Source organism: Podarcis muralis, chromosome 7 (assembly GCF_964188315.1).
Source record: "Podarcis muralis chromosome 7, rPodMur119.hap1.1, whole genome shotgun sequence".
Classification (NCBI taxonomy): domain Eukaryota; kingdom Metazoa; phylum Chordata; class Lepidosauria; order Squamata; family Lacertidae; genus Podarcis; species Podarcis muralis.
In genome coordinates this window covers 78,333,491-78,358,073 of record NC_135661.1, presented here as the reverse complement: position 1 = coordinate 78,358,073, position 24,583 = coordinate 78,333,491, and the positions used below count along the sequence as shown (strand labels likewise).

The 24,583-nt window shown below is 42.8% G+C and overlaps 1 protein-coding gene across 1 annotated transcript; it reads right to left on the bottom strand.

The window, feature by feature from the left end:
- Positions 1 to 3,487: 3,487 nt before the first annotated feature.
- LOC114602237 (phospholipase A2 inhibitor and Ly6/PLAUR domain-containing protein-like) lies at positions 3,488 to 10,222 on the bottom strand. The gene is made up of 5 exons (XM_077932510.1): positions 10,174 to 10,222; positions 8,901 to 9,023; positions 6,896 to 7,045; positions 5,573 to 5,719; positions 3,488 to 3,892 (listed from the first exon to the last, which is right to left on the bottom strand). The coding sequence occupies exons 1-5, from the start codon at positions 10,220 to 10,222 to the stop codon at positions 3,720 to 3,722; spliced, it is 642 nt and encodes a 213-aa protein (XP_077788636.1). The 3' UTR covers positions 3,488 to 3,719.
- Between the last annotated feature and the right edge of the window lie 14,361 nt (positions 10,223 to 24,583).

Sequence of the window (24,583 nt, the reverse complement as noted above, 5' to 3'; positions counted from 1 at the left end):
TTCCTTCCTTCCTTCCTTCCTTCCTTCCTTCCTTCCTTCCTGTACATTTTCTCACATTTCCCCCTTTCTTTTCTCCTCCCTTTCATGCTTTTATTGTTTGCTCTCTTTTATACACCCTAATATAATCATCATTGCTATCATTATTGCTATTAGTTTTATTTAAATATAGCTCATTCTATTCATTTCCTTTGTATTGGTGTGTCTTTAGTATTTGCTTATGCTAACAGAATTTCAATGTGATGGAGAAGGGTAATATGTTTGTAATCACATCTAACAAAATGTGGCATTTTCCCTCCTGTTTATTTTCAATGTTTCAATTATTTAGGGTAGCCACTAAAGGGGGGGGGGGATGATGAGGCATTGCATTGCTACTTTTTCTCATATTTTCTCCTTTCTTTTCTCCTCCCTTTCCTGCTTTTATTGTGTTCTCACTTTTATACATCCTAACAGCATCAACATTGCCATCATTATTGCTCTTTATTTTATTTTAAATATACCTCCTTTTACTCATTTCCTTTCTATCGGTGTGTCTTTTGTATTTGCTTATGCTAACAGAATTTCTAAAGGATGGTGTAAAGTAATATGTGTGTAATCACATCTAAGAAAATGTGGCATTTCCCCTCCCCATTTATTTTCAATGTTTAATTAGGAAACCCCCTCACACTAAAAAAAAGGGGGACACACAAAGATGAGGCAATGCTAAGATATCTCAACCACATGATGATATTAAAGCATTGGTTTGAGCTTTAAAAATAAACTAAAATAGAAGGCTTAATGTGCTGTCAAGTGGTGGTGGTGGGGGAAATCTCAACCTGGTGCCTTTAACCTGTGGGAATGTTCAGGGATGCAGGAGAGGATATATTGTCTGATTATATCCTTATCCAACTTGTGTTAACAAGTTCCACAATTTCAGCAGAGTAACATTCCCCTTAATTTTAAGCTTGCAATGGATGCGATTGCTCAGGCTCGCTAATGCCTATTAACTTTTCTGGTAATTTCCCCTTATTCCCTATAAAATATAAGAGATGATACAGTCTTTTACAAAAGTATAAAAAGAGTTTACTCACATTCTGTTCACAATCAGATCCCAGAAGGCAGACTTAGCTTAATGAAATAATATACACTTGGAATCTATCTCATAAAAAAAACAGTCCCTTTGTCCTCTCTTGGCTGGAAGCCAAGAGGGCATCTTTGGCTCAGTAGATGTTGTTTCTTTGATGCATGTAGTCAAAGAGAGAGAGATGGCTGCCCTGCCCTGTGCTTTTGTCATTACCTGCACAGGTGAGGCCACACGCACCTCTAGTCACATGCAGAGGAAGTCTGTCCAGCCCAGAAGGAAACTGGAAGTTTACCTGCTGGCTGGACAAACATCCCTCCCCATCTGTAAACATGTTCCTCTAGGAATGTCGTACTTGACTGCTCTTGTGTTTCACATCCCACATAACCAGGTGGAGAGGTGGAGAAGTGGGCATCTCCCAGGGTGAGAGGCAGGATGAGAAAAGGAAAGCTCCAAGGTGAAAATTGGGAAGTGCCAGTCATTGGGAGCCAGGGAGGGGCTTGTGACTTGTCAGTGCTGTGACTTGTTTGCAAACAATTTGAGGTTGAATCTCAAACGGTGTCCAGAGCACTGTCTACCCTGATGTGTTGGATGAGGATCAGTTGGTAAGATTCAAGGACATTGCCCCTTGCCCCTCTTGTCTGAGGATAACTAGCAGGGAGGGTAAGGCTGACTGGCTCAAAATGTGATTAATGTCTCCTTGCAAGAGGGGGTGGTCCTTGCCTACTTGAAGGAGGCAGTAGTGTGTCATCATCAAAGATGGGTTATGTGGATCTCCCCCCAAGTTATTTCACAGTGGCCCTTGGAGGTGGGACATCTGAGATCGGACTTTTGGGGTCCAGTGTCATATGACATCTTCAAATATACTCTAGAGGGGTGGGGCATAACCAATAGACAGGAGTTAGTATACTAATACTACTGATGCCTGTTGTATGCATGACCGAAGTATCCTGCCAGGCTGCTCAATCAGAGGAATTGGGGGGGGGGGCAGTGTCTATGGCACCCTGTCTGAAGGCAACTAGGAGAGACAGACAGACCAGTTGCCATGCCCATCAACTTTGGGAGGGACCGGCTCCCTCAGGCATTTTATGGGGCTTGGAGGGGAGTGAAGTCCCCTTGGCACATTGGAGTTGCCTCCTATGTAAATTGATGTTTGTTCAGTGAAGGTCAGAGTGCATATCCTTTCCCTTAGGTATTTATTGATAAAATTTAAAAATGGGGTGGAGGTTTCAAGGAGATTCAGATCTTTAAAAATAGAGTGCCTCCATCTTGGAATAAGATAATACTACAAATTATTGATGATTATGATCTTCCTTGAGATATTCTGAGTGTATTAGATATTGAGGTGCCACCTTGTCATATGAAATTTCATATTTAAAAGCATAATTTCATGGTCAAATGTGCTCCTTGGAAAGTTTGTCCCAAGACATGTTGGCAGCTGAAGCAAACCACAAAATAGTGCCTCACCATTCCAGGGAAGAAGAGATAAGTGCAGATCGACATCCGGAACAATGTGAAGGGTGAGGAATATAGATCTCCACAGGAAACAGGATAGGAAGAGACCAGCAGCACCTCCTGTTGGCCAAGAGGCCACTGAAGAGGCAACCTGATTTTTGGGGAGGGGCAAATCTGGTCTTTAAGAAGCGCAGTGCGGCTGTTGTTGCCACTGTGCCAGCAGCAGGGGCAAGGAATTCCTTGGAGACCAGATCTGCTGCCCCTATGGACCCAGCCGCCTAAGATGGTTGCCTCACCTTGCCTCATGGGGGGGGGGGAGAGTCCTGCACCTTCGTATGCCAAAGTACCCATTCAGGCCCCTGACTATGTAAGCACATCACAAATACCAAATGGGGAAAAGCGTTTACAACTCTGTCATAGTTGAAGGCTGCTCTCGCCAGATCCCCTATGTCGTTTGCCTATGTAAAGGTAGGAGGCCTGAATATTCACCCAACTACTTACTGGTTTGTTCCATCTATGAGGACTTAAGAGAAGCTTTGTTCAAATATTTAAATCTCCCAATTGAGAGATGGGTTGGTTATATGCTGAACTATTTATTAAGGGACAAATCCCCTTACCCCTCTGAAAAATTGCTCTGTTTTGCCTTTACAGTTACGATTATAAGGAAAAAGGTTTGTAGGGATCAGCGCTATTTTTCTAGATTTGCCGGTGCCAGAGTTCACCACGCTCCAATGAACTCTGCCTTAAAATATGCCCTAATTTAAATCTTTCAAAGGAGAAACCTCTTATCTCAGGAATCGTCTGATTCTAATAAGAATTTTAGTTGTGCAATGTGTTAATTTTGTTTTTATTCTGTTTTATGTATTGCGTCTTTCGTAATCGGTGTGGCTAAACAATAAATGATAATTGCATTTGTATCTGAAAGAAACAGATCTGAGAACCAGCATTTGATTCTCCATAACCATTTATTTTGCATTGTAATCGTCATAATGAAAACTTAACTGTTTTTTAATGATACACAACAGGATTCTTTGAAGTTAGAATCCACAATTCCCATATTCTGACCTCTTTTTCTCTGCCCCTTGCTTTCCTTTACTTCAACCAAAAGCAAAAAAGAAAGAAACAGAGATCCTGAGTCCTGAATTTCAACACTAGGCCTCCAATTCCCCCTCATTGCCATAGATTTTGGAGGTCTACACTGTCCCATTCACTCTTCATGTTCAGGCTGGTGTGAGATTCGTGAAGCATTGTAACAACTTTCTTGGGTAAAAGAAAGGAGAAAGTTCCCATCTCCGATTATTGTTCTTTGATTGTTCCCGATGGCACAAAAATCTGTTGTTCCACAACCTTGGAAAGTGAAACTGTGGGGTTCAAATGCACCTGGGGGGGGGGGGGAGAAATGTTGACATTAGTCCTTCACTCAGGGACGAGGAGATGGTGCCTGTGATGGTGAATGAGTGAATGATAATTTTAATAAGTTAGTTTTTAAAAGAGTATATTTAAGAAATCTGAGAAATATCATAATTTCGTCAGAACATAAATATACAAAATTTTCAACATTAGAAGTTCAGGTAAAAAAGTTAGATCAGATATATTTTAAAATTGCTATCATACCCAAAGGACTCTCAAGACACAAAGAATATTAATAAACAGGTTATACTTATAAGATATAATGAAATCAGAGGATTGAAAACAGGCCTAATTGATAAGATTAACCAAATCAAATTATTGTGGGCAGGTGAGTAGCAATAAAATGGGAGGAATTCTATCCCCCCCCCCCAATCTCTTGGGCATATTAAAAGTCACATGCTACGGCCATACAGCAAGATCTGAGAACAACACTCCCACCTTGGTGTCTGAACCTTGAGTGTGTGAACCTGCCATAAGTCAACAGAGTGATCCAGCAGCAAAAAAAGCTGGAGATGCACTTCATTGTCTCTCAGGATGGTTGGGGGCCAACTGAGGCTCCCTCATTGCCCCACTGTGATCTAAGTATCCAGAGAATCCTCCTTTTATTTTACCATATCTATTTTCATGTTAAACACATCAAACATAAAGCAGGTGAAAAAGGCGAATCCCAAGGGCCAATCAGGTACTCACCTCGGAATTCTTACTCAACCCTTAAAAGAGAAACTAGCAAAGCCAAGGCTGTAAAGGGCAGCAGAAATAAGAGAAGAAAGAATGTAGGGCAGAAGCATCACAAATGGCCTGGAATCTGCCTCTGTTCTCCTGAGGCAAATCAGCCATATGCCCCTCCCCCATTCATTCCAAATTCCCTCCCATTGTAGCATTATTCCTGAAAAATTTGCTGATAGGGAGGTCTCCATCTAAAACTGGATCTAGACACATCAAAAATTGATTTACAGTGGTACCTCGGGTTACAAACACTTTGGGTTAAAGATTCTTTACGGATGTAGCTAAATCATGACATCAACAAAATAATCTATGGTTGTAGAAAGGAACATATCCTCTCTCTCTTCCTCCTTTTGTGTGTCCCCTAAATGAATTCTGGGGGTTTTCCCAATTCTGTGGAGCAGATTTTGGGAGGATTCAGAGCACATACCTGCAGAAGAGAGAGGAAATTCTCTTGCACAACTGTAAATCCTTACACTAATGGTCTGAGTTAACCAGATACTGCTCATTGTCACAGAATTTAAGGAAATGTAATACATTCCTTTTACATAATAAATATTTGTTTTGAGCAAGATGGACACATTTTGTCCTGGACTGCATCCCAGTAGTGGAGAGATCCGGATTCAACTGGCGTGAAGCAATCAATGCACTTTTTTTACTTTTGTTCAGAAGGGTATTGTATATACACATCTCACTCTGAATCCTCCTTCCGGACAAGCAAGTGGCATTATGAGAGTTAAAGGACACAGACCAAGCAGGCAAAACAATACGGAAGGGTGCAGAGTGGGGCCAGTGAGAGATATGATCCCTCTCATTGTTCGTGCAACATGCAAGGGATAAGGAGGAAGGGAGAGAAGGAGACAAGGAGAGAGTCTGCATGACCAAGAATTACTAGGCCTTTTTCCCTTGTCTGAGTAGCAATGTTACCGGTAAGAAGAGCTAGTGTGGATTGAATGCACTGGGTCTCATTCTCAAGGCAGTTGATGGTCTTCTCACTTTTACACATTATGGTTCCTTTAGAAAAGCAGGATGGGCACTGCAAACCATTTTCAGCCAGCATGTTGCGATCAGGAACTGCCAAAATCAAAAGTATAGTGAGCATGTTAATGTCTTCGTCTGTTTTGGTATCTCTGTGTTGTATTAATGGAATCCACCCTAGGGCCTTCCAGTTTTGGTGGGGCAGCTGCAAGTACTCTTGGATAAAATATAATCTAGACACAATCTGGGTTCAGGACTGAGCATGGGACAAAGTCACCATTGTTCTCTGAGATGAATGACCTTTACATAGAGGGAACTGGGGGAGTGTGAACTTTCTTCCCTTCTCAATCTCTCAGAAGGTTTTCCTGCCATGGATTATGGTGTAGCCTGTATGAAAAGGTATACTCTTAGTCCCTTATTTTTGTACAGAGTTTCTGGCTCTCTTTTGCACTTCCGCAATGAACTAACCATCACTTTCTGTGAATTCCCTAAGACCTGCAAGTACAGGGCAGTATATAAATTCAATAAATAATAATAATTAGGAATAACTGCCAGCTTAGTCAGTACTTATTTTGTCAATTAAAAGACTGACCAGAAACAGTTCAGGGGTCATTTAGGAGGACACCTGGATATGATAGGTGGGTTGTAACCATCTAATTTGGACCATCAAATTGAATATTATCTTAAAGGGACCATAACCTGTTTATGAGCTGTTCATGCACCTAGGTATCCAATTATATTGCATGAAATATCATTCACGGCTAATTATGCATAGGGAATGTTATAAAGCATGACTAAGCCACTTCTGGCAAACCAGATCAGCGCACAGAAATGCTGTTTACCTTCCCGTCGGAGCAGTACCTATTTATCTACTTGCACTTCATGCTTTTGAACTGCTAGGTTGGCAGGAGCAGGGACCGAGCAACAGGAGCTCACCCCATTGCCGGGATTTGAACCGTCGAACTTCTGATCGGCAAGCCCTAGCATCTGTGGTTTAACCCACAGCGCCACCCGTGTCTCTAGCTAGGTCCCTCTTTTTCACAGTTTCTCCTCATGACTGCCTCCCCGTCCTGCCTGACTCTCCATCCCTTGAGAGCCCCTAATAGCCCTGAGCTGCTCAACCCAACCTGTAGCCACCTGGGGCTGTCTCACCCCATTTGAATGAGGCACAGATTCTTTAAGTACTGCTGATTGACTAAGGATCCAGGCCATGGCCAAATTTAGTGCAAAACCCTAACATGTTAATGATTCTAAATTGATGCAGAAACGTACGGCTGAGAGTTGCATTGTTACACAGGTCAGTCTTGCAGCAGTGCTTCTTCATCTGAAAGAATTTACCATCCCCTGCAGTGAAGCTGTAATGGCCTGAGGAACAGCTTGTGGATGGCGAGCATCTATTCAAAAGTTGCTCTCGGAATTTCACTATGAAAATAATTTGACAGAAATATTTAGATATGGAGGTTTATTGCTCCTAAAACACATTCATTGTAATGGTTCCAATTTTCTGTAATGTCTGAATGAGAACCTTTTCAAACAAACAACATGCAAAATATTATTAAATTCTGCAATCTAAGGTGATGGGCTTTATTAATTTATATATACGTACACACACCTATATATCATTGAAAGAAAAATATCAAAATGATTCCACTCATAATACATAAAGCATACAATAAAAACTTTGTGAAAAGGAAAGAAACAGATATCAATTAACCAATGGAAAGATGTATTCTGAATGGCTTGTATGAGCCTGTTGGAATACAAATTTTTCTGCAGGCATTTAAAAGATGCTTGCCAAGGATGGGTTGAATAATAGTGAGAGTAGAGAAGCCAATATAACTCAGATGATACTACCCTGGCCTTGGCTAAGTTCCTCTCAGAAGTAATACGAAATAGAAACCTACATACTGTGGATAAAACAATGTGACCACCTTTTAATCTTCCCTGTATTTCTTTTTTATTTTGCTTTTGAAAATGATATTGTGGGTCTTTCAACCGAAATAAATAATGTTCTTGTTCTTGGCAGTATATGTTGCATTTTCAGCTGAATTTGGGGGAACCAATTGAAGCAGCAATTTTGCAGAGCTATTTCAATGGCTTTTGTTTGATTTTCTCAATGCAAACAGCTAGAAGTCTGTAAAATTTGATGATAAACCCAATTTGCCAAGGGGGCGTGAATAATTTTGATTGCAACCGTAGTTTGTAAAATACAACCAAAGCTTTCAAAGCTTTATTATGATCATAAAAGGTAAAGGTAAAGGGACTCCTGACCATTAGGTCCAGTCGTGACCAACTCTGGGGTTGCGGCGCTCAGTAAAAGGCATTAAATTTGGAATGAATGTAGAACTTCATTTCAGGTCCAATCTGCAGCATGAAGAATCATGGCGTCTTCTATACTTCTGACAATACATGTGCCATACACTGCATTCTCTCTGCTAGTCGATCATAACCATTTACAGGGTGGGAAAATACTTCCCTGAACTCCTGTTGCCCAACCCAAAATACTTGGCAGAGGTTTAAAGACTGTCTTAAGGCAAATTAAAAAAAAAATGTAGCATCAACAGTGACAACTGGGAAACACTGGCCTGCAAGCACTCCAGTTGGAGAACAGCCTTTAACAAAGGTGTCATAGGCTTTGAAGACACTTGAACTCAGGACGCAAGGGAGAAACATGCTGGCAGGAAGGCACACTTGGCAAATCCACACCTTGATCAACTCCTGTCTGGAAACCAATGCCCCCATTGTGGAAGGACGTGTGGATCCAGAATTGGCCTCCACAGTCACTTACGGACTCATTGTTAAAACCGTGTTTATGGAAGACAAACTTACTTAGCTACAAGTGATCGCCAAGGAAGAAGACTTGGCAGGGCACTTCAAGTGCACCAACCTCACTGTCCCATCTCCCCTCTTCCTCCAAGTATGTAGCAATGATGTAGGAACAGATGGTCAAGTGAGCACCACCATCCCACCCAGAATAGCCCCAAGGTATTTTGGCACCTGAGGCAAACCACAAAATAGTGGTTGAATATGTACATCAAGATGGATCAGGTGATTTTAAATTCCCCATTTTCAAATGTTAGTCATTCCTTACTGCAGGACTGGGAAGCTGTGATCCTCCAGATGCTGCTGGACTACATCTCCCATCATCTCTGACTGGTGGCCAGGATAGATGAGGCAGATGGAGGTACTCTTTCATCTACAGCTTATGTGACACAGCTTCCTTACAACTAATTTAGTAATTCTAAAAACAAAAGACAAAAAAACAGATAAATCTTACCTAGATTTGTACGCAGAACACTGGCAGCACAGGAATCTTCACCAAATATACAATATGTTCTAAAATAACGATCATATGTCAGTCCGGTCCTGTTAAACGCCTTTCTGCACTTCAGAGGCAATGCTGAGGACAGGAGCAAAAGATTAGTTCATGGATTGTCATTATCATTAACATTATTCTTATTTGGTTTTGTGGTTTCCTTCATTTGACACAGAGAAGGATGTGAGAGAGAATTAAATCTTTTAAATGAAATGGGGTTCAAGTTAACAAGATCTTTCAATAAAATGAAATGAGTAAAAGCCATTGGCCAGAACACTGGTTTAATTATTTCCAAGAGGTAAACCCTCCCTGTCCAATGGCCCATTTTTCCTCCTATCCACTCTATCACTTCAATGCCTCTCCCCCCCTACTGTTCAATTACAATCTTAGACATGAGCTAAGATAAAGGAGCAATGGCCAGATGAGCAGGAGGAAGGCTTATCCCATCATTTAGGCATGAAAAAAAAGCATTGTGGAAACTTGGTACCCTGTGCAGGAAAACTCTGTACCATCACTTACTAGACCTGTTAAGCAGAGTTAAATGAACAGGGTTAGATCCAGGTTAAGAGAGTTGGTCTTTAAGGGTTCTACTAGCTATGCTAGGGCAACTCACCTATGAAAAATGTTGACAATGTTTTTGCGTGGTTTTTTTTTGGAGGGGGTTAGGGCAGTTAAGGGGGGGAGAGGGGACTTCCTGGAAGCACATACTGTTCTGCATGACATGGACAAAGTGGAAATACAAACATTTTGATCCCTCTCTCGTAAGACTGACAAAGCTACCAATTTGAATGGCCTCACAAAAGGTTTACACAAATGATGCAGAATTAGGCTACCAGTGGCTACTAAACATAGTACCTTCAGTTACTAGCATATTTCAAATATCATTTTAAAATTCTATCCAATTTAGTTGCTCTTGTCTTCTAATTTTTTTGATTTAGTTGTTTTCTGCACTTGCCTCGAAGCAGCTCAAGGCTGTGTACATGGTTCTCTGCTCCGCCATTTTATCCTCACAAGAACCCTGTGAGGTAAGTTAACCTGAGGTATAGTGACTGGTCCATGATCTCCCAGTGAGCTTTGTGGCTGAGTGGGGATTTGAACCCTGGTCTCCTGGATCCTTGTCTGACCCTCTAATGTCTACAACACACTAGCTCTCTTAATTTCAGCTCTCCGGATTCCTCTGTGCTTCTAAATATTATTTCTGTAAAAGTTCCCCATCCTACTGGTTCCCACTTACCTGAAGAAAGCAGGGGCAAGAGGAGGCATGTGCTCAGGAGTGCCTTCATCATTCTAGAAAGAGAACTGATGCCCGTAGAGGCTTACTTGGAGGGATTTATAGGCTACGTGTTTGTGCTGCAGGCAACACTTTGGCATAAAGACATAGAGAAAATGATGAAATTCAAAGCTCACTGTTGAAATTGTCTGAATTATTTCACCACAATCTCATTAGTTGTCAACAGGCACTTTTCAATTTTTTTCTTCCATACAGTTACCGTATTTTTCGTTCCATAGGACACACTTTTTCCCTCCTAAAAAGCAAGGGGAAATGTGTGTGCGTCCTATGGAGCGAATGTAGGGGGGAGGCAGCCGGGAAAAGCCCCCAAGAGCCGCACACAAGCTCCGTGCACTCTTGGGGGCTTTTCCCCAGGAGGGAGAAGGGACTGACTGGCCGCATCATTCCCTTCTCCCACCTCGTAGAAAAGCCCACAGGAGCCACACACCCTTTAAAGAGCGTGTGGCTTCTGCCGGTTTTGCGAGAGGTGGGGGAATTTCCCCACCTTGTAGAAAAGCCAGCAGAAGCCGTGCAGCCCCTTTAAAGAGCACACACCTTTTGCGGGGCCACTCTTGGGGGCTTTTCCCCGAGGAGGGACAAGGTACTGACTGGCTGTGTCAGTCCCTTCTCCCTCCTCGTAGAAAAGCCGACAGGAGCCGTGCGCTCCTTAAAGGGTGCATGGCTCCTGTGGGCTTTTGCGGGAGGCGGGGGAATTCCCCCACCTCCCGCAAAAGAATGAGGAAGGTCTGGGAGAAGCGCACAGGCTGCCGGCAGCCTGTCCGCTGCTTGCAGAGCTGGGGGGGGGGGAATCATATTTTTTCCCTTGATTTCCCCCTCTGAAAACTAGGTGGGCCCTATGGTCAGGTGCGCCCTATGGAGCGAAAAATACGGTAATATAAAATTTAAATTCTTACGGCACCCAATAAAGGAGCTGAGAACCCAAAAAGGCAATGGCAAAGCCCGGAAGCCACTTACAAAACCCCCCCTCAATACTAAGGATTCCTCTTCTAAAGAAGAGAAAAGCCTGGATACTAGATCCATCCTAGCAAGGCTGCGAAGTAAAGGATGAACTGTGGTTAAAATGTTGACTTCATATTGCAGTGCACATGGCTGCAATGGAGGTTTCAACCAGTAAAACTGATCCACACAGAAAAAAGGAGGGTGACTCAGTGGCAGCAAAGCAATCACTTCAGGGGCAGGCAAGTAAGGCTGAGGTAGAAAACAGAGTGATACCTCTGGATACGAACACTTCTGACTACGAATGATTCGGGTTACGAACTCCGCTAACCTGGAAGTAGCGGCTCCTGGTTGCAAACTTTGCCCCGGGATGCGAATGGAAATCACGCGCAGCAGGAGGTCCCATTAGTGAAAGTGCGCCTGAGGATAAGAATGAATTCAGTTCTTAACCAGAGGTACCACTGTAAGGTAATGTTACTGCAGGACCACAAACAGTTCCAAATGAGCAACTTGTTCCAAGAAGGCTGCAAAGTCAATTGAGGCCATGTGACTATGCTCATCATTAGAAATAGAAAAAATAATTCTGATCCAATTCCTCTGTTTTTGCATTCGCTTACTGAGTTGGAAGGAACAATATACTTTTTCTCTTCTTCCAGGCTACTAATCAAAGTGCAATCAAAGCCTCAAGGTACTGCTCAGGTGACTGCTCAGCTGGCAAACTAGACATAGCTCAGGGATGTTGAAAGGTGCCAGGGACACACTGGTAGGCACTGAATAGAATACAGTGACTCTAAGATTATTACTGAGAGCTGATTAAATCATTTTACTGAACTTTGCCCCTCCTTGTTCTAATTGTGTCAGATTGTTGTGAAAGGCAGAGGATACTTTGAGCCAGCTGATTTGTTTAGTGATGACTAGACTGAATCCATCTACGTAGTTGTTTATCCCTGCTTCAAATCCCACCCTCCATTTTCAGAAGACAAGAAGAACCCTGCAGTGTAGCAGCTTCCTTCTTGGAGTGGCTGATCAGATGTCCATTGGTACAGGACTATCACAACAGGAGGGCAGTCGCCCACTCCCCCTGTTCTCCCCCAGCAACTGGAAATGGTATATCCATCAAATTAATTGCCACTGATAGCCTCTTCCATAAATGTGACTAGTCCACTGTTAGGTCTATCCAACTGTGGCTTTCACTGCTGATGTGGGTTTTCTATAGCTCAGCCAGTAGAGCATGAAACTCTCAATCTCATGAACGAGTCCCATGGGGGGAGTTACAGTGGTTGGACTAGATCACACTTGAGGTCCCTTCCAACTCTACAATTCTATGATTAAGCTGAAGAATTTTGCTGATGCAGATTATGCTTCACTTCTTTTCTTTTTTAAAATATTTTTATTACATTTTCAGTGTTTTTTTTTAAAAGATATTTATTAAAGTTTCAAACAATAAAACAAACTTCACAAAACAGGATACGAAAAAAGAAAAAACACCATCACAATCAATCCAAAAAACAGAAAAGCACAATAGAAAACCCATCATAAAAAGCAAAAGAAAAAAGACATAAAAAAGACATTAAAAAAACCAATTTCTTAGGTATTGTTCTCATAATCCTCCTTCCAGACTCCCTCGCATCTCCCTTTTCTGTGTTCCCTTTTACACAATCTTATTCAGCAATACCTCACCTTCTTTCAAATCTTATTTCATATTATACATTTCAACTATTATGCCTCCAATTTTTCCCCATTTTTTCATTTTATTTAAGTTTGACATAATATTATTCTGACTTCACCTTTGTTCTGTAAACCATTTTTTACATACTCCTTTCAACTATATCACTAATACCATATTATCTTTATATCCCGCATCATTCTAACATTCATACAATTTGCAATACTTTTGCAAGTAGTCTTTAAATTTCTTCCAGTCCTCTTCCACTAGCTCTTCTCCCAGGTCTCGGATTCTGCCAGTCATTTCTGCCAATTCCATATAGTCTATCAGTTGCATCTGCCATTCTTCCAGAGTGGGCAAATCTTGTGTCTTCCAGTACTTTGCGATAAGTATTCTTGCTGTTACTGCATACATAAAGAAAGTTCTGTCCTTTCTTGGCACCATTTGGCCAACAATGCCCAAAAGGAAGGCCTCTGGTTTCTTAGGGAAGGTATATTTAAATACCCTTTTCAGTTCATTATAGATCATTTCCCAGAAAGCCTTGACCTTTGGGCACGTCCACCAAAGGTGAAAGAATGTTCCCTCAGTTTCTTTACATTTCCAACACTTATTGTCTGGCAAATGGTATATTTTTGCAAGCTTGACTGGGGTCATGTACCACCTGTATATCATTTTCACAATATTTTCTTTCAAGGCATTACATGCCGTGAATTTCAAACCAGTGGTCCATAACCGTTCCCAGTCAGCAAACATAATATTATAGCCAATGTCTTGCACCCATTTTATCATAGCTGATTTGACCGTTTCATCCTGAGTGTTCCATTTTAACAGCAAGTTATACATTCTTGAAAGTACCTTAGCTTTAGGTTCTAACAATTCTGTTTCTAATTTCGATTTTTCCACCTGGAAACCTATTTTTTTGTCCATATTAAAGACCTCCCTAATTTGACGATAATGTAACCAATCCCGCACTTTATCTTTTAGTTTCTCAAAACTCTGCAATCTCCATGTGTCTCCTTCTTTTTCTAATATCTCCCAATATTTCGGCCACTTGGCCTCCGTATTGAGTCTTTTCTGAGCCTTAGCTTCCATTGGTGACAAGCACCTTGGGGTCTTATTTTCTAGTAAATCTTTGTATCTTGTCCAGACATTAAACACTGCTTTCCTGACAATATGGTTCTTAAATGTTTTATGAGCTTTAACCTTGTCGTACCACAGATATGCATGCCACCCAAACACATTGTTGAACCCTTCCAGATCCAAAATATCAGTGTTCTCTAGAAGTAGCCAATCTTTTAACCAGCAGAAAGCTGCTGATTCATAGTATAGTTTCATGTCTAGCAGGGCAAACCCCCCTCTTTCTTTAGCATCAGTCAGTATTTTAAATTTTATTCTGGGCTTTTTGCCCTGCCAGACAAACTTAGAGATATCCCTCTGCCACCTCTTGAAACAATCCATCTTATCCACAATCTGCAAAGTCTGAAACAAAAACAACATTTTTGGCAATACATTCATCTTTATAGCAGCGATTCGACCCAACAAGGAAAGCTTCAATTTTGACCAAATTTCTAGATCCTTTTTAACTTCTGACCAACATATTTCATAGTTATCTTTAAATAAATTCAAGTTTTTAGCCGTCATATTAATCCCTAGATATTTCACCTTTTTAACCACATTTAACTCTGTCTCCTTCTGAAACCTTTCTTTTTCCATAGGTGTCAAGTTTTTTTTCCTAAAACCTTAGTTTTTTGCTTGTTTAATTTAAATCCCGCCACCCGACTACATTTTCAGTGTTTTGAAATCACAATATCCATACATTAATCCATATGCTCAAACATTGCTCTATCCGAGCATCGACCTCCTCCCGCCCCTTTTTCTGACTTCAGTACGTAATTACTTTATTCTTAGCACTTCTATAACCACTTTTCTACCTTCTCTCTTATTTTTATATCTCCCTTTATTAAATGTAAATCAGTTCCTTATATTGTCATTACAAAACATTTCAACTCACAGCTACAAATGTTTTCAGATATTTACAATATTCATTCATATATAATATAAATTTGCTCCAATCCTTTTGAAACAGTTCATCGTGCTGATTCCGGATCTTCCCCGTCAGCTTTGCTAACTCAACGTATTCCACCATCTTACTCCACCATTCTTCCAATGTTGGAATCTCCTGTGATTTTCATTTCTGGGCCAGGAGTATCCTTGTGGCCGTTATGGCATACATAGATTCATCTCCAATTAGACCTAACAAAAATTTCCGATGTCCTGGAGAAGGTAACCTAATGTTTCTTAATTATTTTGCTTGTGTTTAGTAAGTTAAAGAAAAAAGAAAAGTATTCTATTTAACGATTAACCCCATAATATCACAAATATTTTAGCTGAGATAGTTGAAAGGAGGGGTAAAGCATGGCTAGTGCAGTTCAGAAGCTATATGCTGTATAATATTTTAGGCAGTTCATAGTTCAATCATGGAACTCACTTCCATAGGAGGCAGTGATGGCCACCAGCTTAGATTACTTGAAAAGAGGATTAGACAAACTCAGGCAGGGCAAAATAACCCACAATATCTATGTTCCACCTCCAGTTTCAAAGGAAGTTTGCTTCCTTCCTTGAAAGCGAAAGATATTTCTCAATTTTCCACCCCACCCCTCACCAATAAATATATTTGGCTGGAAGGATTGGAGCAAACTCCTAGGGATTTCAGCACACTCCTATGCACTTTTGGTTGAAGTAACAACCATTTATTTCAAAGGGATTACAGTGCAATTCTATACCTGTCTATCTAGATGTAAGTGCCACTGATTTCAATAGGTCTTACTCACAGATAAGTGTGTATAGTTTTGTATTGCAACTTCCTCAAAGTATACTTTGGAGTTTTGGTTTCTCTGGCACTTCCCTTTATCTTCACTGCCTCAAACGCTTTTCCAGTTGAAATAACTATTATAATGCTTCACATATCTAACACCAGCCTCACATTGATGGGTAATTATGGTTCAGCATAAATCTCCTCCTTGTGAATTCAATAATTCATAGCAATGTGAGGGTGATTACTAGTGGTGAGAGTCAGGCATTGGGATCCCTGTTTCTTCCTCTCTCTTTTCTTTTCTTTTCTTTTCTTTTTCTTTCTTTCTTTCTTTTTCTTTTCTTTTCTTTCTTTCTTTTTTTTTCTTTGCTGTTCATGGGGGGAAATGGGATGCAGTACACCAGGGGTGTCAAACTCAAATTCATTGGGGGCCGCATCAGCAGTTTGGTCACCCTCAAAGGGCCGGTTGTATCGGCCTAAAATATTTGAGCAGGCTGAGACCCCCGAAGTTGATTGGCTTTGACATTTAAATGGGGTGTGTGTGGCATGTGATAAATTATGTGAGGTTCGAGCTGGTCTTTGACCAGTAATAAATTATTATGATGAAGATGGTGATGTGAGGTGGGGCATACCTGCCCCCCCTCAATATTTTATTCAGGCTGACACCCCTGTTATGAAAGATTACTAAAGTCTGCCCTGTGGTGATGTATCATAACATTGTGCAGGCCCAGTCTGAGGGCACCTTTACCGGACTGCGTCTTGTGGCTGGGGCTTGTCTGCGCCTTCTCTTCCTTCTCCGCCTGTTGCTGCCTCCTCCCTGTGCCAGGCGCTGGGGGGGGGGGGAGAGATGTGCCGGTTGCACCCCAGTTTCTGACAGGGGCCAATGCTGCTTGTTCATCCCTCTGCTTTTCACAACATCACTATCACAATGGTGAAAAGTTGGTATCGTCTGCTTTTAGGGGCTGAGGGGCTTACTCAGTACGGACAGGGGCACTCCTAGGAATTTATTGGATTTCAAATCCCATTGAGGGGGGCAGGGGCGGACTTTGGTAATATGGCACCCACCCTGAGTGAGGACAAAATTTGGTGCCCCCCCCCCCAATAGAATAAATAGGCATCGTTATCATTATTTTGTGCTCCCTTGGCTCGGGGCGGGTGAGGCGCCCGCACGGCCCCAAATCTGGCGCTGGTGGAGGAAGCACATTTCCACGAAGGGACGAGCTGCCCCTGTGGATCCTGCTGCCTGAGGCAGCCACCTCCCCTTGCCCTGATGTTTGCTTGCCCAGGCGCCGGGCTCCCGTCGAATTGCTCCGGCACGCCCGCTGCAGCCCTGCTGTCAGCAGCCGGCGGGGATGGCGGCTGGCCAGGCTCTGGGGCTCGGTGGGGCCAGCTGGCTGAGGGCGGCGCTGCGCCTCGCCTGGGCATGGAAGCCCTGCTGGCACGTTGTTTCCCATGGCGCGTCCGCGCCACGCTCCCGCCTCCATCTCGGCTCGCTCCCTCCCGTCCTCTGCCTCCGCGCCTTGCCTGCCAGACTCGCATCCCTGCCCGGCAGCGGCGTAGCGGAGGCCGAGCATGGCGCCAGCAGCGGCTGCCGGGGCGCGCGGAGGAGCGTCCGGCCGGGCAGCTCCGCTCCGCTTGCTGCTGCTGCTCGTGCTGGGCGCCGCGCCCGCCGAACCAGAGCGGCTGCCAGAGATGCGACAGCCAGCGAGACGAGGCGGGCGGCCTGCGGGGTCGCGCCAGTGGGGGAGCTCCAGAGGTGGCCTCTCTGCTCACCACCTCCTTCGTGCTGAAAGGCGACGCGGCGCACAACCAGGCGATGGTGCTCTGGACAGGCGAGAACAGCAGCGAGAACGGCAGCTACACGGGCCACATGACGAGGTCTGGCGGGCCGGATTTGGCCCGCGGGCCTTGTGTTTGACACCCGTGCAGTACACAGAGAAAAGAGTGCTGTCTATCATTGTGGTTATTATGATAAATATAAATGATTGTGGCAAATAAAAAGTTACTTCTAAAATGTGTATCCTTCAAATCAATAGTTTGGAATGGGGAAGTATGGTATTTCCTGATATAAAGCATCAAAGTTTTGTTTTTAATGCAAAACTGCAGGCAAGCAGAGATTTGACAGTTTTTGAATGCATGGTTATGTCATCTAAACCCAATGCAAGATGAAACATCTCTCAAATAAGTGAAATGATAAAAGAGTTAGAACAGGTGGTGATAGAGAATGGCTGGGCCTAATGATCTTTGTTTCTTCAGGTACCTTAGCCTTTTAAAAACACAACATAGAAAAAGTCATATTCAAAAGGCAATGGACTTTTACGCCAATCCTATGGGCCTCCAGCTCTGACCATTTTGCTTTGTAAATGTTCTCATATTCTCCTTACACTTCAAGAATCCATTCACCTTGGAGGCAAATTTATTTTAAAGCTGATTTAAATGCATACGCCTCAGCAGTCCTGATTTGGCCGGAATGGCTACGGAATTCATTAAGCTGTCCTGGGTTGTGCCTTGATTCCAGGGTGTCCTGATTTCTCCCTGCCAGCAGGGAAGGGTCACAGAAGCAGCTCCTGGGGTGGCAGCAGCATTGGGAAAGAGACAGGAGGGCTGCTTCCCAAAGCCTAGTTAGTGCTTAGAAGGCTTTGGGGAAAAGGCCGTTTGACTCCAGAATCCTCTCAGAGTCCTCACACCTCCTGCCAGAAGCACCTCCTTTTGTTAATTCTTTCAGACCAGAAGGAAGGGGCTTACCCAACCATTGCACTGCTCCCACACCTCTGTATTGTTTAACCTGAGCAGTAGTCGAAACCAACTCTTCAAGGAAGAAGCATATATTCAAGGAGACCCTCATAATGCCTGAGTGATTAGAAGCCAATGAGGAATGAACCAACAGGTGACCTCTGGAAGAAGAAGTTGACTTGGAGAAATTCATGGGCCAAGGAAGGGTGTTCCTCCCTCAGGCTTTATGGCAAAGCTTAGCTGGAAACAAACTAATCCTAACAAGGCACAAAGTAATAAATTATTAGCATGTCACACACATGCTCTTCCCAGAAATCAGGTGAACCTGGAACCTGCTTGTATCCATGGGGTCATTCAAGTTTACACTGTCAGTAAACTAGTATTTTGTTTTTAATATAGTTATGATAGCTATTTTCCCTCCAGTATGAGAACTAGTAAGCCTCTGAATATCTGTTGTTGCTGATCACAGCAGAAAATGTATAAAGGGATACACATGCACTGATGGTTACCACATCCTCTTTGTGGGTCACAAAGTGGTGTTGTCCATTATGGATACCATCCTCGCAAGCTTCCCAACCCCGACTGACACCCCGTCGGTTCTGGCAGCAAAAGACATTGTAGAAGAACTGTCAGCAATGCAGACTTTGCTAAAAGAGCGTTTGGACTGTGCTAAGGAGGCCTATAAGATATTGTCTGATGCACACTGACAACCTGGCACTGAGATTAATGTGGAAGATCAGGTGTGGCTGTCAAAACCTGATTTGCCACAAGAGGGCAGGTGTAGGAAACTGAACCCAAAGAGTGGGCCCGTTTGAAGTTGTGGACCAGATCAACTCTCTGACTTTCTGGCTCTGATTGCCTGTGTCTATGAAGATTCACCCCATCTTGCACAGATCAGTCTTGTCACCCGTCGTGCCTGCACACCCTTACCAGGCACCTAGACATGGTAGAAGGAGAGGAAGAGTAAGAAGTAGAACAAATTCTAGACTCCAGGATGCAAAGAAAGAAGGTGCAATACCTGATTGCGTCGGGGGGGGGGGGGGGTTGACCGGAAGAAAGATCATGGGAGTATGCAGAACATGTCCATTCACCATACTTACAAAGGGCGTTGCATACATGCCACCCCAACTGACCAAAACTACTGGGATGGGTGGAGGAGGGCTCTGGAGAGGGGAGTGATATCAGGGACTGGGCAGAGGAGGAATGGTGGAGACCGCCTCCCCAACCTGACGCTTCCAGCGAAGAAGACAGTTCAGAATTACAACAGAGGTTTGAGGGAGATCACAGCTCATAGGAAGATGAGGGGAGAAGTTGGGAAATAATGGGAGAGTAGGAGGAGGCAGAGCCGGAGCAGCTGCCTGACACGTTGTCACTAGAAAGCATTTCAGATCCACCATCTCCCTGAACCCTGCAAGCAAAGAGTTCAAAGACAAATGGCCCTAAGAGGCAACCATAGAGGGGGTGGTGCTGTTGACGAATGAGGAAGTGGGAAAGAAGGGGAGTGGAGATTTACTCAGGACTACCCCATTTTTCCAAGAGGCAGCATTCCCAAGCATCTCCCTGTAAACATTGAATAAAAAGCAGATGGGAAGGAAATTTTATTGTGTTATCTCTTCCTGGCAACCTGCCGTGGTTGTTGGTTCCTCTGTCACCTGACAGCTGTTAAAATATACTAGTTTAGACTTGTTTTTTTCTGTATACATATTTTCCCAAATGTTCCCAAATTCCTAACTGACCTTCTTCTACCATCCTTTATTCCTATTTGGTAACAGGGTGCTTACTACACTGTTGTTTTATTTGTCTTAAATAAATATGTAATTCTGTATTTTTTGATCCAAACCAGTGCATCAGATCTTTTTGAGTATTCTGTGCTATATATTTTGGTGATTTAGCTCCTACTTTCTGGAATCACTCAGATGTCCTTTGTACCCACAGGTGTACTTTTTGTGCTTATTTGGATACAGTCTTGATCCAAACCAGTGCATCAGATCTCTTTGAGTATCCTGTGTGATATATTTTGCTGGAGACATTGGGCAGCCGAGAGTGGTGATTTAGCTCCTGCTTTCTGGAATCACCCAGATATCCTTTCCCTGGACCTGAAGGGAAAGCATTGTTAGCAAGAGTGTTGACATACTAATATTCTGGGAGTTTGGCCTTGTGTTTAAGAGCCAACAAGAGAACAAGCTCTTGAAACGATGGGTCCATTTCATAAGCTACAGGAATGAAAGAGTTGTAGATAACATCTTTCCTTGTAACATGTTTTCAGCGATCTGACTTCTGAACGGCTTTCATCTGCATTTTAAACACGCACACACATTCCTCCCTTCCCAATCTTTCTCTTTTGCCCTTCCTTCCTTCCTTCCTTCCTTCCTTCCTTCCTTCCTTCCTTCCTTCCTTTACTTTTCCTCATATTTACCCCTTTCTTTTCTCCTCCCATTCCTGCTTTTATTGTGTTCTCTTTTTTATACACCCTAATATCATCATCATCATCATCATCATCATCATCATCATCATCATCATGACCATCATTATTGCTATTAATATTATTTAAATATACCTCTTTCTATACATTTCCTTTGAATTGGTGTGTCTTTATTATTTGCTTATACTAACAGAATTTCAAAGGGATGGAGAAAGGAGAAGAGAAGATTCCCTGGAAAAGACCCTGATCTTGGGAAAGATTGAAGGCACAAGGAGAATGGGATGGCAGAGGACGAGATGGTTGGACAGTGTTCTCGAAGCTACTAACATGAGTTAGTAGACCAAACTGAGGGAGGCAGAGGAAGACAGAAGTGCCTGGCGTGCTCTGGTCCATGGGGTCATGAAGAGTTGGACATGACTAAACAACGGAATATGTATGTAATCACATCTAACAAAATGTGGCATTTCCCCTCTTGTTTATTTTCAATGTTTCATTATTTAGGAAACCACTAAAGCAGAGTTTGGGTGTGTGTGGTGATGACAAGGCATTGGTAAAGTATGTATCAAAAACACATGGTGATAAGTATTGGTCTGTGCTTTAAAAATAAAATAAAAGACTTAATGTGCTGTCAAGTGGTAGTGGTGGGGAATCTCAAGCTGGTGCCAGTATCCAGGTAGAGAGGTGGCAAAGTGGGCATCTCCCAGGGTGAGAGGCAGGGTGAGAAAATAAATGTTCCAAGGTGAAAATGGGGAGGGCCTGTCATTGGGAGCCAGGGAGGGTGCTTGTGACTTGTCAATGCTGTGACTTTTTGCAAAGCATTTTGAGGTTGAATCTCAGGGGGTGTCCAGAGCACTGTCTAGCACTGTTGTGTTGGATGAGTATCAGTTGGTAAGATTCAAGGACATTGCCCCTTGCCCCTCTTGTCTGAGGAAAAGGAGCAGGGAGGGGACAGCTGACTGGGTCAGGGAGGTGATTAATACCTCCTTGCAATACAGGGGGGGTCCCTGCCTACTCGAAGGAAGCAGTAGTGTGTCATCATCACAGATGGGTTATGTGGATGCTCACCCCCAGGTTATTTCATAGTGGCCCTTGGAGGTGGGCCTTCTTAGATGGGGCTTATGGGGTGGAGTGTCATATGACATCATCAATCAATTGGGGCATAAGCAATTGACAGAAGGTAGTACCCTTATACTACTAATGCCTTGGCCTGTAGATTAGTGTCAGGAAAGATGAGCTGACTGAGTCCAGGAATGATACACCTTTGACTGGAAAACTGAACCTGAATCCTGATACTGAAGCTCCACCATGATTGCCCCAAGGGTCCTGTAACTTTCAGCCTACATGCTTCTCCATTCTGAAATATTCATCTGAAAGAAGACTTGGTGTTTTAAATCAATTGGTAATGGAAGAAAAACTAAAACTTAATTATAAAAAGACAGGATGATTATAATGGGAATAGTATGTTGGGATCAGTGCTATTTTTTCTAGATTTACAGGTGCAAGAGCTCACCATGGAATTCTTCCTTGTTCTCTTAAAATGGTAATGGCACCCACCTGAGAGGTGCCGGAGTTGAAAAGATGCCCCGAGTTAAATTGTAGATTGTATTTTAATTATAATTATAATTGTGTAACGTATTTTATTATGTTTCTATCCTCTTTTATGTATTTTTTCTTTTGTAATATCTTCAGCTAAACCAATAAATATTAATCACATTTGAATCTGAAAGAAACATCCAAGAACCAGCATTTTATTTCCCATAACCATTTATTCTGTATTGTAATAATCATAATGAAAACTTAACTGCTTTTTAATGATACACTACAGGGCTCTTTGAAGTTAGAACCCCCAAATTCCAATCCCCTTTTCTCTACCGCTTGCTTCCCTTTATCTCCACCAAAAGCAAAAAAGAAAGAACTAGACTTCCTGAGTCCTGAATTTCACCACTAGGCCTCCAATTCCCCCTCATTGGCTACACTGTGCAAATTACCCTTCATGTTCAGGCTGGTGTGATATTCGTGAAGCATTATAACATCTTTCTCGCGCAACTAAAAGGGCATATATTCCTGCTCCAACTTTCTTTCCTTTTTTTCGGATGCCACAAAAATCTGTTGTTCCACAGCCTTGGAAAGAAAAATTGTCGGCGATAAAAAGAGCTGAAAAAGAGGGAAGAAATGCTGACATTAGTCCTTTACCCAGGGACTAAAAGATGGTACCTGTGATGGTGAATAAGAATTTAATAAGTTAATTTTAAAATATGTATATTTCAGAAATCTGAACAATATTATAATTTCATCCAAAGATGAATATACAAGAATACTACTACTACTAATTTATTATTTATACCCCACCCATCTGGCTGGGTTTCATAATTTTCACCATTAGTAGTTTGGGTAAAAAAATAACTCTTATGTAATTCAAAATTGCCATCATACCCAAAGGAATCTCAAGAAATGAAGATTATTAATAAACAGGCTATATTTATAAAATATATTGAAATCAGAGGATTTGAAAACAAGCCTTGAGTATGTGGATGTGCCATTAAACAAGCTGGGGGTGCACTCCATTGTCTCTCAGGACGGTTGGATGTCCACTGAGGCTCCCTCATTGCCCCACTATGATCTAAGCATCCAGAAGATCCTCCTTTTATTTTACCATATCTATTTTCATTTCAAACTCATCTAACATGAAGTAGGTGAAAAGGGGGAATCCCAAGAGCCAATCAGGAACTCCCCTCAGAATTCTTACTCAGCCCTCAAAAGAGAAAGTAGCAAAAGCCCAGGTGTAAAGGGCAGGAGAAGGATGAGAAGAAAGAATGTATGGCAAAGGCAGCTCAAATGGCCTGGACTCTGCCTCTTCCCTCATGGGGCAAATCAGCCCATATGCCCCTCCTCCATTTATTCCAAATCCCCTCTTCTTTCCAGAAAGGAGGGATTTGGCAAATTTGTCCCCTCTCAAAACATCATTATTCCTTAAAACTATGTTGATATGGAGCTATGCATCTAAGACTGGATCTAGACACATCAAAAAAGTGATTCAGTTTAATACGTTGTACACTTCATACATGGAAATCCCATTGGTGAAAGATGGGACTCCACAACATCAATTTCATAATGTTGTAACGCATATAAAGTGCTTTATATTTTTACGAATGTAGCTAACTCATGACATCAGCAAAATGATGTATGCTTTTGGAAAGGAACATAGCCTTCCTCTTTTCCTCCCCCTGTGTATCCCCTAAAACCATTCTGGGAGGAGGACTTCCGGGTTAGCGCCTCCGGCAATGGCGGATTTCCTCTGATCGGGAGGAATCCGCTCCGTGGAAATCAGGGTCTGGCCGCCACGGCGAGGCGGAGACCCACTAAAAACCACAGGCGGGAGAAGCCTGTGGACGTGGGATTCGGCTGGCACCTTTTGCGCCTCCCCTACTCGCGGGGAAACCTGGTTTCGGGGATCTGGAGCAACGTGGGGTAAGCGGCGTGGTGCTTCGAATCGACTGCTTCTTTCACGGAGTGAAGCCACATTGCTGTTGCCGGAGAGCGCTGACTTTTTCCTGTGGACAATTGGACTTTAAACAACTACCAGTGAGTAGAACGGAAAATTGGATAGATCCCCTTATGCAGGGATGTTCTGGCTTCTGGGATCTGGATTTGGGTCAGGGGGAGATTGGAGTTGTGGGGGCCTTTAGCTTCGGAGGGATTTTGAAACACGCTTTGAAATATCTTTTGGACTTTAGTTTTGACTATGGAGAATGGGCTGACCTGTCGGGAAGGAATAAAGACACTG